This window comes from Drosophila mauritiana, chromosome 2R (assembly GCF_004382145.1).
Source record: "Drosophila mauritiana strain mau12 chromosome 2R, ASM438214v1, whole genome shotgun sequence".
NCBI lineage: Eukaryota > Metazoa > Arthropoda > Insecta > Diptera > Drosophilidae > Drosophila > Drosophila mauritiana.
In genome coordinates, this window is record NC_046668.1 from 16,160,374 (window position 1) to 16,179,327 (window position 18,954).

The 18,954-nt window shown below is 44.4% G+C and overlaps 2 protein-coding genes and 1 pseudogene across 9 annotated transcripts in view; all 3 read left to right on the forward strand.

Annotated features, from left to right (window-relative positions):
• Positions 1–248: 248 nt before the first annotated feature.
• On the forward strand, positions 249–5,088 carry LOC117137192 (regulator of G-protein signaling 17). 3 transcript variants are annotated; one of them, XR_004459138.1, is made up of 8 exons: positions 249–1,613; positions 2,144–2,453; positions 2,620–2,628; positions 3,989–4,066; positions 4,137–4,198; positions 4,263–4,551; positions 4,624–4,797; positions 4,861–5,088. XR_004459138.1 is itself a non-coding variant. In XM_033298518.1 (7 exons), exons 2-7 carry the CDS (start codon positions 2,152–2,154, stop codon positions 4,706–4,708), a joined length of 825 nt encoding a protein of 274 aa, XP_033154409.1. In that variant the 5' UTR covers positions 249–1,613; positions 2,144–2,151; the 3' UTR covers positions 4,709–5,088. The 3 variants fall into 3 exon arrangements, 1 of the variants encoding a protein (XP_033154409.1); XR_004459139.1 differs by having other exon boundaries at positions 4,864–5,088; XM_033298518.1 differs by having other exon boundaries at positions 4,624–5,088.
• Positions 5,089–8,714: 3,626 nt separating this feature from the next.
• LOC117138668 (protein grainyhead) overlaps positions 8,715–18,954 on the forward strand; it is a 39,159-nt gene continuing 28,919 nt past the window's right edge. For 3 of the 6 annotated variants that reach the window (XM_033300909.1, XM_033300910.1, XM_033300911.1), the window contains exons 1-2: positions 8,716–9,897; positions 14,487–16,041. In XM_033300909.1, coding sequence (XP_033156800.1) covers positions 14,798–16,041 — 1,244 coding nt within the window. In that variant the 5' untranslated portion in view covers positions 8,716–9,897; positions 14,487–14,797. Of the gene's footprint in view, positions 9,898–14,486; positions 16,042–18,954 lie in introns of all 6 variants that reach the window. The other 3 variants (XM_033300906.1, XM_033300908.1, XM_033300914.1) reach the window with 2 other exon arrangements.
• LOC117138672 lies at positions 16,350–18,432 on the forward strand (annotated as a pseudogene).

Sequence of the window (18,954 nt, forward strand, 5' to 3'; positions counted from 1 at the left end):
TGCTGCTGGTGCTGAGCAGCCAAAATCGCAGAGCGCAGAAATCGAATGGAAATTGGCTGCCATAGCTGCCATTGCGGGGGCACCGAGAACGAAGGAATATAATAAAATATGGCCGAGGGCGAGATGTGAAAATGTGAAAATGCCAGTCCAGGCCATCCAGTGACCACGAAAATTGCATTTTCCCCCAATTCGTATTCATACACACACACACACACATTCTCAACAGTCAACGAAAAAAAATCGTAAAGAAATTCACAAAAAAAAAAAAATCAAAGCACAAGCAAAACAATTTCGGGGCGAAAAAGAAAAATATATACAAATATACACATTTCGATTCCGATTCTAGTGGCAAAAATTCGTATGTACTCGTCGCTGCTCCTCAAAAACATACATACATACAAACGCGACCCCCTTTTCCCGCCCACCCATTCGCCCAAAAATCCTCATAGAAAATATTAACGTGTGTGTGGTGTTTGAGTGAAAATCTGAACGGAAGCGCTGGTTAAACAACAAGAAAATAAAACAAAATATATATATAATATACATAGATAGCCAGGCTAAAGGCAATGGTCAACAAAAGAACCCAAGCAGCTGATTTGTGATAAGTGCAACGACCAAAAATCGCTGGCGCTTCGAGTTACAAACAAGTGCAATTAGCTGCTGATGCCTACATGTTGCAGCTGTTGCAGCAACATCAGCACAAGTGGAGAAAATCACGCATACGCCCCATCCGCCCAACGGGCCAAACAATGCGCTCCACTTAGCCAAGTTGCGTGTCAATGTGGTGGTACTCCAGCCCACCCCCCTCTCGCACACACGCACAGACGCACGCACACAACGGCACCTACATACATATGTACATATACAATGGCAGTGTAATGACTAGCACAAGAAATAAATAAAGGCCAGAACAACAACTACGGTGGCAGCTCCAGCTGCTCATAAATTTCGTAACGCTTGTGAAATGTGCCCCTTGGTGCACGGGGCCATTGAATCGCTAGATTTTCGCCCGTAAATCCGGAGCGGAATATGTAAATGCCAACCGCGCACCATCAACTCTCTAAAGAAACGCTAGACCCCCTAGAAAAAAAAAAACAGAAACCAAACCCACGCGAAGGTTGAAGTCAGGACTCTACGATAAGGATAACTACTACTCGAAAAGGTTATCGGAAAAATCTTGAAGAATTTCTGGAATTTTTCGGCTTGTAAAATCGCCCAAGGAAAAGCTAAGGAGAAGGAAAAAAACATAAAACAAAACGAAAACTATAACTAAAATCAAGAGCAGCAGCTGTGGGCAGAGCGAGAAAGAGAGAGAGAGGACAGAGCGCCGCAGAGAGAGTGTGGGAAATTTCGATAAAAAATTATTAGCAAAAACATAAATACGTAACGGTCTCCCTGCGTCCCCCACATCCCCAAGGAAGCCGAGAAAGAGAAGCCGAAGCAAAGAAAAGAGCACCACAGCGAGCGGGTGAGTGGGTAGGTCAGTGGCAGTGGGCGGTCCGCCAGCTGGGGCAGCACCACCTCACCACCCAACACCCAACAACACCTCTCCATCTCCACCTCCACCATCTCCATCAGCTCCGCCAGCGTCAACCTCAACTTTCAAAGGGCAGGTAAGTGCACACGGAAAAACGAGGCGAATCGGGAGCAGTTTGGCTTTTCGACCTATGTGCTCCTCCAGTTTACACTTTCCCAAATTTATATTTATTATATTTTAATGGTTTTGGTAAATTAAATTTAGAAATAATCAATGTTTTAATAATTCACGAGTTTTCTTTACTATTTAGTCTTTAAATTCATATCAAGTTTTGTGATTAAAATTTTATTTAAGAATTCTTTTGACTTAATTCAAATAATATATTTAAACCTTATATTCCTCAGTTTTAAAATTAATGAATGAGTTTCAGTATCTTTTGAATAACATATTGTCAAATGAATGGGATTCAAGCCGAAAAGAAAACACTCACCAGCCTAGACAATTAAGTAGTTAAGTTCCGGGCACTTTGGTTCACTATTCTTTTTGGATGACTAATAGTGCTATTTTTTGCAGTGTGACTGTGATTCGCCCAACTGTCAGCACACGTCCCCCACTCCTAACCGTGCACAGTGTTCATTAACGTTTCAATCTGTTCCTTTATTGCAGGTAGCGGCATGTCCTGCACCGTTTCGGAGCTGCCCAGTGGCTGTCGATTGCGCGGCATGACTGCATCCTCACAGCAAAGTGCCGCCAACAATAGTGGCAACAATGGTAACGGCAATGGGAACGGTGGCGGCGGGGGCGTCGTCGGAGGTGGCGGCAGCCTGGGCGGCGTATCGCCCACCGTGGGCGGCAGCGTGGGAATCCTCGGCTCCACGTCCAACGTGCTGCAGGAGTCGAACGCGACCACGTTGCAGCGTCCGCAGTCGCAGAAGCCGTGCTGCTTCTGCTGGTGCTGCTGCTGCTCCTGCTCCTGGTGAGTATGGAGGCCACCGCCGAGTGGCCTATTTGTGCACCGCTCGAATCCTCTGACACGAAATCAATTTCTTTCTCGTTACCGCGCTGCCTTGACTCAACGTTCGGTCATTAAAACAACTACCTGTGCCAATACCCATCCACTGCCAACCACATCCTGACAACAGGGCCAAATGGTAAGCACCTCCTTAAACACTCATGCATTCTTACACCGAGAGAAACGATTGGTATTATTGGGTATAAGATATAAAATGAGCTACACTATGTAATTACTTCAACTAGCTAGCTTTGTTTTAAGATATATTATAATAGAGAATCATACCTATTTCAATTTTTTGATTTTATAAATCATTTAATTTAAAAGCTCGTCTGTTTGAGGCCTTTTTTTAAGAGAGTAGAAATATTATTAGTCCTTGTTTCTCGCAGTGCAGTCATGGATGTGGCCACGGTTACAGCTATGGTTATTGCTTTGGCTTTAACTATTGCTTGGCTTTGGCTTTGGCTTCGGCTATGGCTGTGCCCACTGACATGGATATGGATATGGACATGGATAGGGAAGTCGAAATGGAAATGGACACGGACAAGGTGGCCTTCTGCTGGCAGCTGGCAACGCTGCTGAACAAACAAAAGCTCTTTCCCTCTCCGCCTTACGAACTTTCTCCGCTTTCTCTCTTACGAAACGCTCTTTAGCGCTGGCGCCGCTCTCTCAGTTTCTCTCGCATTCATTCACAATTCCGGGAGCAAGGCGACGGGCAGCGAAAAGCTCTCTGGAGGGCACTTTTCAAATCAAATATAAATAAGTATGTGGCGGCTCCTCCGCGGACTCCTCCAAGTGTTGCATGTTTTCGTGAATGAAAACGAAAGTCTTTTGCGACCCGCCGCCAACTCGCAACCCCCCGTCCGCACCTTTGTGTGCCCAACTGGGGGTATATCGCCCCGAAAACCCAGTTCAGAGCACCCGATGTCGCCCCAAAACCCCCTGGCCACATCTAATTTGATTCATACATATAGGGGTATATGTACGCCTGTGTGACTTTGATTAGGTATTGGGCCAGCGAGTCGCTCTGATAACTGTCGTCCAGATAAGAGAGCTTTATGTCAAGTTCGAGTACTCCGGTGCTCTGTCTCCGGGCTTCGAAACCCAAAACCGATATGCCATTAGCCTATCTACAGTGTTTATTCGAGGCATTATATCTTTATATCGCGTTCAGATATACGAGTAACCTTTAAACTCTCTAGCTTAAAATGTGGTATATAGTAGAATCGCTCATGTTAAGTTTCTATGTTTAGCGCAAGTGTTTTATGAAATGCTAATCAGTAGCGCGCGCTATCTAAAAGTTTACGTTATCGAGCGGCTACTGTACTTACATATTTATGCTATTTTGTGCCAGTTAAAAATGAGTCAGGCTGAGCGCCAATTCAGCGATGAATAAAATTGTAGTATACTTTAAAGGGTGATTGATGAGTTGTAAAATCAAAATAATCGACTTTTAACAAGCGCCCCCCTCTGTTTTTTCTTTTTCCTTATCTTTACAGTCTGGCCATCAAGAATGCCGATGAAAATGCCCCCACGAAGCGAGATCTGGTAAATGCCGAATTCTTGGATGGCGAGCAGTGAGTTTGAGCACCTATTAACTTAATAAAATTAAGCTATGGAAACACTAAATTTATTTGTACATTACAGACCCACACTGGAGGAAATCCGCAGCTGGGGCAAAAGCTTTGACAAGCTGATGAAAAGTACAGGTAAGCCATTGAAAATTGGCACCTTGATCCAAACTAATTGGTGGTTGGCCGAATATTCTCCCAGCTGGTCGAAAGGTGTTCCAGAACTTCCTGCGCAGCGAATTCAGTGAGGAGAACATCCTGTTCTGGCTGGCCTGCGAGGACCTCAAGAAGGAGAACAGCCCCGAGTTGGTGGAGGAGAAGGCGCGCCTCATCTACGAGGACTACATCTCGATCCTGTCGCCCAGGGAGGTGTCGCTGGACTCCAGGGTCCGCGAGATCGTCAACCGGAACATGATCGAGCCCACGACGCACACCTTCGACGAAGCTCAAATCCAGATCTACACACTGATGCACAGAGACTCATATCCGAGGTGAGTGCCCTTTAGGCAAAGATAAAAGATACTGTGCTAAGAAATATATATATCTATATCTTTTTTCAACAGATTCCTAAACTCTCAAAAGTTCAAGACACTAGCTCAACTGCAAGACAACTCGAATGCCGGTTCCAAGGCGGATAGTCCCACTTAGAGTGGATGTTGGCTTGTTGTCCCGGATCGGATTTGGATTTGGATCGAATTCAGTTGCGCTGTGTTGACTTCCGCTGTTGCTCTCCACTGGTATATCTCTGATTTTCCGCCCCAATCGCTGCTGCAATCGACTAAGCAATATGTATCCATTAGTAGAACAATTTAACCATTTTGCGAGCAGCCCCGAAATCAGGATCCTGGTTGGGGCAGGTGAATCAGACGTCGTGCGTTCAATGTGAATCCGGATTCCTTTCTCTTCCTACGTTCTAGTCGTTAGCCAACCAAAGAGTTAGGCATTACACAATATGTTTTCACTAAGAAGCAGGTTCGACCACAGAAAGCATTTTCCAAAACACCCAAAAAAAAAAAACAACAAAAAAATACCCAGAAAGCTAATACGAAACGAGCGACACAAATAGCATCCATTGTAATACTAGTGATCTAAGAGACGTATTAATCAAATTGAAACCCAGATTACGGAACCCGCTAACTGATAAGTATGTTTAAACGTAATCATAAACCGCAACGTAACAGAAATACTTTTTCCAAAAAACATTACAAAAAAAAAAGAAGGAAAGAAACCAAAAAATCTTTTTAAACGTATTACATACATAAACTTTATAAACTTATATATACAACACACCAGCATATATATATATATATATATATAAATACGGATATATAGAGACATTTAACATGACTAGTTTTGAAATCGTTTTAGGTCATACGAGTAATGACATCGAAGCATTTTGTAAATACAACAGCAGACGGCAACACTTTCTACTTTCTTATGAAAACCCATTGAGGATCAAGTCCTTTCTTAAGCAAATCTTACAAAGCCTCATCTTGAGCTGTACTTTGAGCCAGACCACAACAGACCATACACACCCGATAGAGTCTTAACCAAATGCAAATCGGAACAAGCGCATAACTAACGTGTACTATATTATTTCGATGTCGAGCTGATTTCCAAGTCGAAAGAAGAACGTTTCGCAATATCACTGCCAACACAAATAAGAAAAAATCAGAACTTCGCAACCAAATATATCCACTTACAATGTATTATGCAATTGTTTTTCGTTAGAGAAGCGGAAGTTCCAAGAGTTTCCTTGCATTGCTCCCTTTCTGCATTCAAAAAACATATATTAAAAAACAGTATTATAAATAACAAAAAAAAAAAGGGAAAAACACAAAAGTATGGTTACATTTAAATTTTAGCAAAGAAGTTGTCGAATTGAAAACTAAAAACAAATATAAGATATGAAAAAAAAACCAACCAAAAAACACAGAACAAACAGGAGGACTTTCGGTTCGAGCCCTGGCAAAAAGTTAACAATGTAATTTCGATCTTAAGTTGGTTTCCTTTGACCTTAGGTTGTTTGTGTTCGAGGCACAATATTTTAAAGTACAATATTAATGTGTGTACCTTCGTTGCGGGGAGCAGGGAATGTATTTTCGTAGCTAGTTGGTGTGCCTAGTTTTAATGCATCTATCGATACAAGACCCCACCCATCCACACTCTGACATGAACAAGAACAGCAAACACAAGTATGTTAACTAGGAATTAAGCAACTTTTAGTTCCCCCAAAGCATATATGATTTCAATATTTTTATCCGCCAATCAAGCCATAGTTACCTTTTCTTATTCTCAAATCCTAAGGTGCTCAGCATAAGGACACCAAATGAGTTTTGTTTTTTTGATATAGAAATATTTTTGCAATATCCCCGCATAAGTTCCTATATTTTTATAACAGCTTAGACACGATCGAAGGTCCGATTTCCGGATCCATATGGTAAATCACATCTCCGCCTAGTCCTTGTAACTTGACTTTTACGCGTCACTCAGGCTGCTACTTGGAATTGAGAATTCGACAACCGCCTTGGCATTATAGAGGTCGATGAGATCGGCAGATCGGCGGATCGGTGAGAACCCGTGAGCCAACGTCAGTTTCCATGGTTTGTTACATTAATTTTAGGCAATCAGGTTAGACAAAAATGTCCTGGCCAAAGGGACGCGCGGAGGGATGGAATGTTTGTTTGTGAATGTTTCTCTTCGGTTTCTTACTTTGCATAACGGACAGATATAAGACTTTTTGAAGAAAAAAACCAAGTATATAAGTACATTTAATGCGATTGTTGTTTGTTTTTAGTTATATACACCGCCACACTCGCACACACACACACAGAAAACACACACACCGATACATGCATATATATACTACTTAGCGGTATATGTACAAAAACGTAATCAAGCATTAGTGAAAAGTTTCGACCAGTTAAAAACCACAAATTAAATTTATTACATGAAAATCAACTAATGTGTAAACGCAAAAACGGCAAAATCAATAAATAAAAAATGGATTAAACTAAGCCTAAATTTAGTTTTAAACATTTAATATATTGCAACAATAAACCGAAATGAAAATAAAACTCAAATTCAAACTTGAGATGCAAGTGTTTGTAATTGGGCTTCTGGAACTCAACAAATTATATTTACTATTTTCAATTTTATCTTTATTTATTTATAGTTATCAACATGAAGGTTCTTTTTACATATTTACTGTAAGATTGCATTTTACATAAATATTTTACATTGCGTAGAATGTCAAGTGCTTCAGTGTAGACTGGTGCCCACTGCTTTACGTTCTTAACCACAGTTCCACGCGTGCGCAGCGCCAAAAGACAAACAACGTGAATTGTTGAGTGAGGAAGCCAAGTGGGGGGCAGATCGGCGGAAAGGAAGCTGGGGGGAGTCACCCTTTACCGTGGCGGAAAGCACACAAGCCCCGTCCGTCGGTTCGTCCGCCGATCCACACGACACAGCGCTGATTGCCGCCGCCTGTCGAGGTGAGGTTGTAGGAGCCCGACTGAGGTTAACCGAAAGCCAGGCCGAGAGAACGGAACAGAGAGCGACGGAGGCTGCGGCGGCACGGCAGCTACTTGGCGTTTTCGATTGTGGTACATGCACAACTATTTTACGTATGCCTCACGGAGAAAAAAATCCTTCGTTTCGTAGTGCTAACAATTTGAGTTGATTTGTTGAATATATACAACGAATATATTACGAATATATATAATATATAAATTCGTAATTTTTTTATATATTTAATTATACGAAGTGCTTTAGTTTGGTCAACGCTTGTGAATAGGAAACCTATCAACAGCAATTTATATATGAATTAAAATCGAACTTTTCATCTAAACTGCTTATCATAGAATGATTTTGAGAAAGTGCATCTTTGTATCCAGTAATTTTTTCTCAGTGAATTCTCTTGGCATGCGGTGATCTCGGTCTTTCTCTCCACCTCTCTCCCGCCGTTGTGTGTGTTTGTTTCTCTACCTGATGCCCGATTGCACTACCACTTTCACGCGGTTTACAAGCCGAATGACAACAACAAAAACAGAACAACAAGGCGGCGAGTTCGAAAACGAAGTAGAGTTAACCGAGCAGCGAATTCGAATTTTCGATAATGAATGCAATGCCACAGCACAGCACCGAAATGAACGCAAAGTCGGGAGATACGAAATGCAGGAGCGGTTTGCCCGTGCCGAGGGTGGCTGTGGCTCTCTTTCTTGCCCTCTCTCTTTTGATCTGCCGTCTCCCTTCGCCGCAAGTGCATGCTGAAGTGGAAGGTTCGTTGCCTAAGTCTTTTGTACCTGCCTGCGTTTCGGCCTCTGCAGGTGCACCCACACACACACACAGATGGAAGCACTGGGCTACCTGTGTTTTAGGCCGCACTTGTATGGGTGTTCGGGAGTGTAGAGACAACATCATCGATTCGAATGAATTTGAGTGGCGCTGCGCTGCCGGCGTCGCTGCCGCGCTCGCTCAATATCAGTTACGAAAGAGATGAAACCATAAAAAGCAATAATAATCGAGCGCTCTCTAACCAGCGCCGCGAACACAGACATCACCTTGCCACCAATACAACTGCACGGCGACGTCGGCAGAGGTGGCAGCAGCGGCGGCAGCAGCACATTCAACAGTTGAACAATCTCCAATTGACTCTTTGGGCATTATAGCCAAGAGCCGAGATCCAGCGACAGCGACGACAAGTTTTCCGCGCACACGGAAAGTCAGCAAGTTAATACACCGAAAATATATAGTTTCAAATCCGACTAATCGCTTCAAATCGAAATTACCTGTGAGTGCGCGTGTGTGTCGCGATATTTGCGAAAAATCCAAAAGTTTCTACGCCAAACAAACAGCAAAAAGTCGCGCTTAAACTTTTTCGAAATTAAATAAAACACACACACGAATTTCAGCCACGAAGAGGAAGAGAAGGCTGAAAAAGCGAAAAAAAACCTCGTGTGTGTGTGCGTGTGTTGAGTGCGAGCGTATCTGTGTGTGTGTGTACGTGTGCATGTCTCTCGGAGAGCGTGAGCTTAAAGTGTGCATGTGTGTGTGTGCTTGCGAGCTGGAATGAGACGCCATCAAAGCTGAGCAGCGAATAATAAAATGCAAAATAAAAATAGTGATTAATAACAGCAGCCAGAACCAGCAGCAACAACAAATGCTAGTGCGGGAAGCGCGTAAAAAATAGTGAAAATACTCAAAGAAAAAAAAAATAAACAACAAATTGGCTTGAAAACGCAAATGCCAGGCGAAACGCCCCCGAACCGACCCGCCCCCTCAACTTTTGCGCCCTTCAGTTCGCAGCAACGATAGCAATAGCAGCAATATGAGCAGCAGCAACATTAAATGTTAGGCCAAAATGCACAAACCGCCAGCAACAAAGGCAGCACCAAGCAAACGAAACAACAACGGCTCCACATACCACAAAGAGTGGCACATTAGAAGCGGCCAAAAGCAGCCAGCCGAGAGCATTGTGTAAGCCAAAGGCCCAGAGAGCCAGGCTAAAAGCCCCCAGACGCACAACAACAGCAGCAACAACAACCACAACAACAACAACTAAAACAGCACAAAGAGTGGCGAAAGGTGCACCCACCAGCAAAACAGCAACAACGGAGCAACCAACAACAGCAGCAGCAGCAGCAGCAGCCACAATTCAGTTACAGCTCCAGACTCCCAGGTTGCAGACTCCCAAAGCAAACAGACACCAGCCCACGATCCAGCTCCAGTTCCACCGATCCGATCCACTGTTCCAGCGTGCTCGAGTGCCATAGATCCTCACCAAGTGCCAAAATCCGCATCCTGATCCCAAGAGCTCAAGGCACCCCGGCCCAAAGGTGAGTAGTACTTAGCCTACCAAGAAGTAATTATAAACGCATCAGGCTCTGGTAGCCCTGGTCGGTTCATGGAGGGATTACACCGTCAGAAATATAGCACCTATTGACCATTTGCTTTTCGGCTTATAGATCCCTTTTTTCGGGAGATTCCATTACAATAGATGGGTATTCCCAATAAAGAGAGCAATAAAAGCGGGCATTTTGGGCACACTAAATGTATTTACTAAAGTGTAGGGAACCAACAGCTTTTCTAAAATAAATATTATTAAAAACTTGTTATTTTTAAGAAAAACATATGGTATTACCAAACTGTAAGATATACCTTTAACTATATTAATATAAAGTACGCATCCACTGCGCCGTACGGTAGTCATTCAAAAGTCATGTTGATTCGATGGAGTTAATTGAAAGATGGTTAATGGATATTTTGGGAACTGGATATTTTTTTTGAAAACAACAATCTCCTATAAATTTTTTTTTAACAATTTAAACTTCTTTTCAACTATTGTTTTTTATATAAGTTTTATTATATCTATATTAAATGATCCCACATTAATTGAAACTAAACGATTTCGTTACCCTGCTGGCCAGTGTTGCTTTTGAAAGCCTTCGTCCACAGTGGACACCCTGTATGTTGTGCAGACGTAGCCTAAGTCTCTTGGTCCCAGCCTCAACCCGTGTTGTTGTTTTTGTTGTCACTGTTGCTGTTGCCGTTGTGTTGTTGGTGGTATCTTTCGCGCACACATTCCTCTTTGTTTGGTTTTATTTTGTATTTCGTATTTCGAAGTGGCCGCTGCGCAGCGGCAGCGGCAGGTAAGTCGCACAGGTATTGGTATCGCTGTCATATTGCCGTTGTGCTGCCAACAATACCTGGCTAGAGCGGGAGAGTTGGCCATAAAGAGCGGGAGCGAGAAGGGATCAAGACGCCTCTGTCTCGGTCCGGGCCTCTGCCACCGTCGACGTCGGCTGCGCAGCCTTCTTGTTCGAAAATCGATGATGTTGCCCAGTGTTTGTGATTACGTTTTCCCCTGGACTTTTGGGCTGCCTTTTGCCTCTTATGTTCTCGGCTTCTTTTTATTATGATTTTTATTTTCTTTTATTTTTATTTTTTTTTGATTTTTTCCCTTCTTGATGATGGTGATCAATTTGGGGCTGCGATTATGGTACAGTAAAATGAACATCTACGCAGCACTCACACCGCCAGGCACACAGATACATTCAGCCGTGAGATACACACGCACACAGCGAACAGGCACATGTAACCCACACACAAAAAAAGGGGGAACTTCGTGAGAGAGTTATTTTATTTTCGTGTTCGTGTTAACGTTTATTGTTTTTCTTTTCTTTAGCCTTTCTTCGTTTCTTCGGGCCTTCTTGACTCCGTCTTGCAGCCGTTCCCATTCCCCTTCGCGCTCGCCACCCCTGCCCCATCCATGCACGCCTTTATTCCCCTGAACATTCCCAAATACACGGGGAGAAAAGGGGACGCATTGGTGGTAATATTACGAGAATCTGTTTATGTATATAATTATTCTTAAAGAGGCTGAGAGGTCAAAAGCTAAAATAAAATCGTTTCAATAAGGTTCTATATCATCAGTTCTGTATCATAATCGCCATGGAATTTCTTGCCGTGTACAATCTACCAACTCCCCAGTCTCAGTCTTTGGTTATTGATGCCCAACAACTCTGACCGTTGATGTCTTAGGGTTACGCTGCGCATTTCTTCTCTTGTCTTTTCTCCACCTCTCCCATCAACCCCTCTCCGTCCCCCCACATTCTCGCGAAGTAAGGTAAAGATACGTAAAATCCAAATTTCAAATTATGTCAAATCTTAATGGGATTTGAAATGGAATTGCTTTCGGTATTCACTGTGTTTCTGGAAGCGGCGGTATCGGGGGGAAAGGTGATCGTGGCTTGGGGGATAATAAAGAACGAATGACCATAGATATCGTTGTAGGCGTTGTCTGTATGCAAAGGTTAGATGGGGGGCTTATTTCCACATGTGGTGACTCCCAGTCGATAAGATCGAAGAAAATTAGTGATGATTGTTTTGGGAGAAGGTTGATCAACTCATATAGTGAACATACCTGCATAAACCCCAGGAAGTCAACGTAGGTAGATGTATTACACTAGATTTATTTGTTTCGACACTTCTATTGCAATAAAGTGCTCAAGGAAAACCGACTGTTAATTTATCAAGGTTCTATCGTTATAAATATGCAAATTGCTTTCGCCGCGAAAGATTTCCTTATGGTGATCCAGTATTGGAGTAAATCTGTCTATACTGGTTGAAAAATTTAGCATGATTTACAGTTTATTGTTAAGCCAATCAATAACAGTAATTGCTCATTAATTATCTTGTATTACACTTGTGTTCGACGACTTGTTATTACACAGTAATAAGCAATATTAAATAATTCTTGCTAATATATGTAATATATGTGCTAAAATATGTAAAAATGTATCTTGCTACATATGCACGAATGTAGTCTTCCGCACTTAAAAATGTTCCAAACATTTTTGTGGCGCCCCCGGGTGGACATTTCAATAGGATTAATTTCTTTGAGAAAGTTTCTCTTGGCTGCTCCCCCAGAAATATCGCTTGTGAGATTAATTTGGATTATCTTCTCCACATCGCTTCCCTTTTCTGGGCATAATCTAATCCAGCAGCTACTTTTCTTGTTGCTGATTTCTTTCGCACCCACCGCATGAGTGATGGGTCTTGCCCAGAATCCATCTATCTCTGGCTGGAGGTGCCAGCTTCATTGCCATTCTCCGATCTCCGCCATTCAAGCGGCAAGTTGGAAAGTTTTGTACGTAGCCCCGAGGGTCTTCGGATGGCTGGTAATACATCTGACCCAGTTCGATGGATGCGCTGGGATCACTTGCGAGCCGGGGTGTTGATGTTGGTTTAATTGTTTCCTAATTGCCTTTCCACATCGACTTTCTTCGGGCAATCGTTTCTGATTGTTTGTGCCAAAAACTAGTCTATAACCAGCATGACACTGACCTCACCTACTAACGGAATACCCACAGACCGGGTCCGAGGAGCCCGTCGAGATCGTCGTGAACTCGCCGGCATGGGCTGACAGACACAAAAAAAAAAAAAAAAAAAAAAAACGGGTTTATCCACATCCACATCCCAGCAGTGAACTCTGCGGCGGCGGCACCAGTAATTTTTTGGCTTTATCATCAAACAACAATATGGTGGGGGGGTAGGTGTTTGTGCAGGGGAACTGGACGTGGAACTGAACCTGGGCCTGGACCTGAATCTGAACCTGGACCTGAACCTGGGCACGCTGTGGCTGTTGCTGCGGCAAGGCGTGGAACCAGAAAGTCAGCCTTCTGGATTAGGTCAAGGATTGAGATGCCGCTGCTACCGGTGTGTATGGTTTTGGTGTGTGCCGCAAACTGGAGAGTAGTACCTGTTCTCAACTTGTTGTCGATGTCGATGTTGTTTTGTTTTGTTTGGTTTCGGTTCAGCTCAGCTCAGCTCAGTTCAGTTCAGTTTCAGTTTCGGTTTCGGTTTCAAAATCCCTCATAAACATGTTTTGCTAACTCGCAGATTCTGGACTATTAACAGCTGATGGACTGACTGGTTTTTTGAGACGTGCAGCGTTATAGTGTACACTCTGTGTTTAATTTCACACAAAGCCCCGTTGTAAACAAAACACAAATATGGCCGAGAAGTTGGCTTCTCGGTTGGCGTCGACAGCGCGACGTCGGCAGCGACGCTTCTTCCACCTGTTTGGCTGTTTTGTTGCTTTGTTGTTTTGTTGCTCCGCCGTTTGGTTGTTTTGTTGTTTTGCCGATGTGATGAACCGCACTGAGTTATGCAGTTACACGTTTGACATTTGCGAAGGAGTCAAACTAGTTCGACGGCCACGTGTGTGCAGGCCAACTGGGCTTATTTATTTTTTTCTTTCCGTTTTCCGATTTTTTGTGTTTGCCCCTTTTTGTTTGTTTGTTTGTTTGTTGGCTGGCTCTGGTCGTCTGTTTTGTGTGCTTGCAAATCGCTCGTCGTTTGAACCCGTTCCGCTGGCTCTTCCGTTTATGTGTGCCTTCTTTTTCGTTTTTTTTTTTATTTTTTCACCTCATTTTCAATGGGGGTGTGTGACTGCATCGCCAGTGGGTCGCGGAGGGGGCGGGGGCGGGCGCCAAGCAGACTGCCGCCAGACAGTGCCACTTTTGTTGTTGCTTCAGCGTTGCTTCCTCATCGTTAATTGTGTGAGCTGCCGGGGGAGGGGAGGTGTTGCTGGTAGGGCTGTTATTGCCAAATGGGAAACACCTTATAGCATATAGTCTATGACTCACACTGTAAAAGTGTTGGGTTCGAGTAGCGTGAAAATATTTTAATTATTTCTAACAAAACTATTAAAATAATATGGCTTTCTCAGCTAGTTAGTTAGGCATTTAAAAATGAGCTACAATGATGTAGAAAATGTTTGGGTTCCTGTTTCAGAATATTCTTTATAAATTCTATATATTTTTGAGTTACTATCTTTGTGCAACTTGCAACACAATTGTTTCCATTCCACTTCCCACTTTTTTGTACTAACTATGAACCATTGTTTTTTGCCCAATTGCAGTTGAGCTGAGAACGAAACGAAGGAAGTTCCTTAGTGCCATAGAAAGCAGTTAATGAAACAACGACTAAGACGAAGATCGACCATCCGGAACCGGAGCTAAACTCGAACGAAAGAAACCACAAAGTGCCTTCCATCAATCCGTTGATACTAAGTGATATTTATTATGTTTATACTTGCCAGCAGCCGAGGCAGCAACAGCAATAGCAACAACCACAGGGGATCACGGCATCGATGATCAGTCCACGACCAAGTCCTAGTGCAATCCGGAATCCAGTTCAAATTAGTTCAGTAAGCCGTATCTACCACGTATAATGTCCACATCCACCGCCACAACGAGCGTTATCACGTCCAACGAGCTCTCGCTGTCCGGCCACGCACACGGCCACGCCCACGGTCACGGTCACGCCCACCAGTTGCACCAGCACAACCACAGCCGCCTAGGAGTTGGCGTTGGTGTCGGCATCCTCAGCGACGCATCCCTATCGCCCATCCAACAAGGCAGTGGCGGCAACAGCGGAGGAGGCAACACGAACAGTTCACCACTGGCGCCCAACGGAGTGCCACTGCTCACAACAATGCACCGATCACCGGACTCACCGCAGCCAGAATTGGCCACCATGACGAACGTCAACGTGCTGGATCTGCACACGGATAACTCCAAGCTGTACGACAAGGAGGCTGTCTTTATCTACGAAACGCCCAAGGTGGTGATGCCAGCGGATGGCGGCGGCAACAATTCCGATGAAGGTCATGCCATCGATGCGCGGATTGCGGCCCAAATGGGCAACCAAGCCCAGCAGCAGCAACAGCAGACGGAACACCAGCCGCTGGCCAAGATCGAGTTCGATGAGAACCAGATAATCCGGGTCGTGGGACCAAATGGCGAGCAGCAGCAAATCATCTCGCGGGAGATCATCAATGGGGAGCATCATATCCTGTCGCGCAACGAGGCTGGTGAGCACATTCTCACACGGATCGTCAGTGATCCCTCCAAGCTGATGCCCAATGACAATGCGGTGGCCACGGCCATGTACAACCAGGCCCAGAAGATGAACAATGATCACGGGCAGGCGGTGTATCAGACATCACCATTGCCGCTGGACGCATCCGTATTGCATTATAGTGGCGGCAATGATTCGAATGTGATTAAGACGGAGGCCGATATCTACGAGGATCACAAGAAACACGCGGCTGCAGCAGCAGCTGCTGCCGGCGGAGGATCCATCATATACACCACCTCCGATCCGAACGGAGTGAATGTGAAACAACTGCCCCATTTGACGGTACCCCAAAAACTCGATCCCGACCTCTATCAAGCCGATAAGCATATAGATTTGATCTACAACGATGGCAGCAAGACGGTGATTTACTCCACCACGGATCAGAAGAGTTTGGAAATATACTCGGGCGGCGACATCGGCAGTCTGGTGTCCGACGGCCAAGTGGTGGTCCAGGCGGGACTTCCGTATGCCACCACCACCGGAGCCGGCGGCCAGCCCGTCTACATCGTGGCCGACGGTGCCTTGCCAGCGGGAGTCGAGGAGCATCTGCAAAGGTGAGTAATTGCCCACAAAGGGCGTTTAGCTTAATGAAGGGTAGCTGTGGGAAAGGGTTGGTCCACTGCCAAGTGGTTTGTTATTGTGCTCGAATTCCAGAGAGCTGTGACCCTTAATTAGTGGCTCAATCGGAGCTTGAAAGGGTCCGAAGTTTGGATACAAAGAATCCTTATTTGCAGGGTGTGCTACCATAGAATTACAGATTTTGTTGTTTTTTTTCTTTTTTTGGAATATTGGAAAATCTACATGTGGATTAGGAATTTATATATCGTGCATAATGTTCTCTATATCTGTATGTATCATATGATTTAATATAGTTAGTTATCTTTTGACCATTATACCATTTCAAAAGAGAACGTAAACTACAAAATTAGTTATAGGTGTCTCGAAAATATTTTGTAAGATCGTATATCTAATGTTGAGCCTGTGTTCCGGTTAATATCCTTAACCCACGGTCCAGCCCACTCAACTATTCATTGAGCGCTGTTCTATCGGCTACATAAATCTCGACTAATTGCCTTCGTCATGGCGGTCAGTTGCAGCTGGAGTTTGAGTTGCTGCTGCTGGTGGTGGTGCTGCTGGTGCTGCGGTTGGTTACCACATCAACATCTTAATTGGGGACAGCAGAGTTTTAGTTTGGATTCGGTTAGAGTCCCCCTCTGAAGTCGTGGTCCTTTCAAATCAATGTTTGTCATTTGCATTTCTCATGCATTTGAATTAACCGCTCTTGCCGCGCGCATTTTACTGTTAATTATTGCGATAGGCCAACCGGCAACGGCAGCAACAGCAACATCACTGTCGCAGCAGCCGCAACTGCAACAGCAGCAGCAGCAGCAGCAACGCCAGCGCATTCTGGCCATACCCCTTCCACTGCCCAAACATTGAGTTCAGGCTGGTGTCCTCATCCATGCCCATTCCCCGAATCCCCGAGCTCCAAGCTCCATGCTCCATGCCATGCTCCATCCTCCATTCCCCCTAGTGGAATGACAGCTTCCGTTGTAACTGTTTCTTCCATACGTTATTGCTGCCCCTGCAACAGCAACAACAGCAACTTTGGCATTCTGGCGTGCATCGAATGTGCAAGTAGGCGAGCTAATAACACCCAGATCCAGCACCACGGCTCCACGGAAACCCCCATCACCATCGCCAACCGCATCCCCATTCCCATACCCAAACCCAGCCGCATCCTCCTCCTTCTCATCCGCCAGCGATCCGCTTGGCAATTCATTTTAGAGCAGTCGACGTCGAGCGGTGGTATGCGCGGGTAATAAAAATTTGAATATAAATTAATCTAATAGAGAACCGTTAGCGAGGTGAGATGCAAGCGCAGCCTCCTTGAGCAAGGTGCCGCCACGGAGCTTGGCAACTAAGTCATCGTCATCTGCATGGATCGCCGGATCGTTGGCCACTCGGACATCTGCAACGCCATCGCCATCGCATCTGCATCTGCAGCCCAATCGGGCTACTCCTCCTCAGCCTCCTCCTAAATTCTTACACAGAGAGAAAAAGGGTTGTATGTGGGCAGTTCGAAATAATGGGATTTGAATAACATTGTTAAAAAACACTATTTTTGAAGCAAGTTATATGAAGAACATGTAATTGGTTACAAAATTGTTTTTAAAACAAAATCGCAAGCAAGTATTTTGTTCTGAAAAGTTTTCTTCGCAGTGCATTCTTCTAATGCCAATGTCCCATCCTGTTATAGCGGAGGATGCTGCAGCAGCAGCGGCGGTCGCAGCAGCAGCAACATCAACGGACACAGCAGCAACATCGCTGGTTCGTTTGGCCGGCGTGCATGTTGCATGTGCGGCAAGGTCCATAAATAACGACAAAATTGCGTTTCCGCATATGGACCGAGCAGCGCAAACGTCGTCTTCGATTCGGACTTTGCTTGGATTTGGCCAGGGTTTTTTCTGAAACGGCGACCGAGCGACTGTGGCAGCGACTGTTGCAGCAACTTTGGCATGCCGTCGAAGAAGCTCTTGGCTGCGGGACCTGGACCTTGCGTGTTGCTCTTGGCTGTGGCCTCGCACTCTCGGTCTTCTGGCCTCGCTTGATGTACAGTTTGTTTTGTTTGCTGGCCCCCATGATAAGCAGCTGAGGACATGTCCATTTCCACATCCACATTCACATCCACGGCGAGTGTCTGCATCCCAAAAGTGTTCGCCTTGCCACGTTTTCATTAAAGTCGAATTAAAGCGGCGACAGAGACAGATCGGCCTGGGGATGGCAGTCTGTACATTATACATATCCATATATAAGCCCCGTTGACCTTTGTTTCGAGCCATCCTTTCCATTGTGTCTGTCTGTCTGTCTGTCACCGCATAACATGTCCCTAGCAGCGTCTTAATTTACACTATGCTGCAGTGTATTTTTTCCCAACAGGATAAAGGGATTAAACGAGCATTATTGCCTCTATGCTTAAGTACTCTTAGTTTTATCAGAACTTCGGAATGCAATGCGAAATCAAAAATATTTCGAAATTACACTCATCAACAGGGATCTCGAAACTGAAGCTTAAAGCTCCATTGGACAAATCCCCAAGCAAAAGCTTCATAAATTGCATTAGCAAATTGCAGCCTCGGGCAGCAGAGTGGCTTATAAAGTTTTTACGATTCGCCGAATTAGCCATATTATTCGGTTGAGCAGAGTGCAAAGCATTGTACAATATATACGATTTTATTATTCTCGCCATTTGGCAATAAAATTGTTTTATTGTTTATGAATTTTTCATTATTTAACTGCACGAAGACTTATGCAACCGCGCCCAAAGCGGCATAAATACGTATAATTTCTTTAATTGCCAATTCAAGTGTTTTCAACAATGCAAAAATCAGAAATCTCTGACTTTATAGTCTTAATTTCAGAAAACGCTACACATTTCATTAAAGTTCGATTGTCTTAAAAATTTC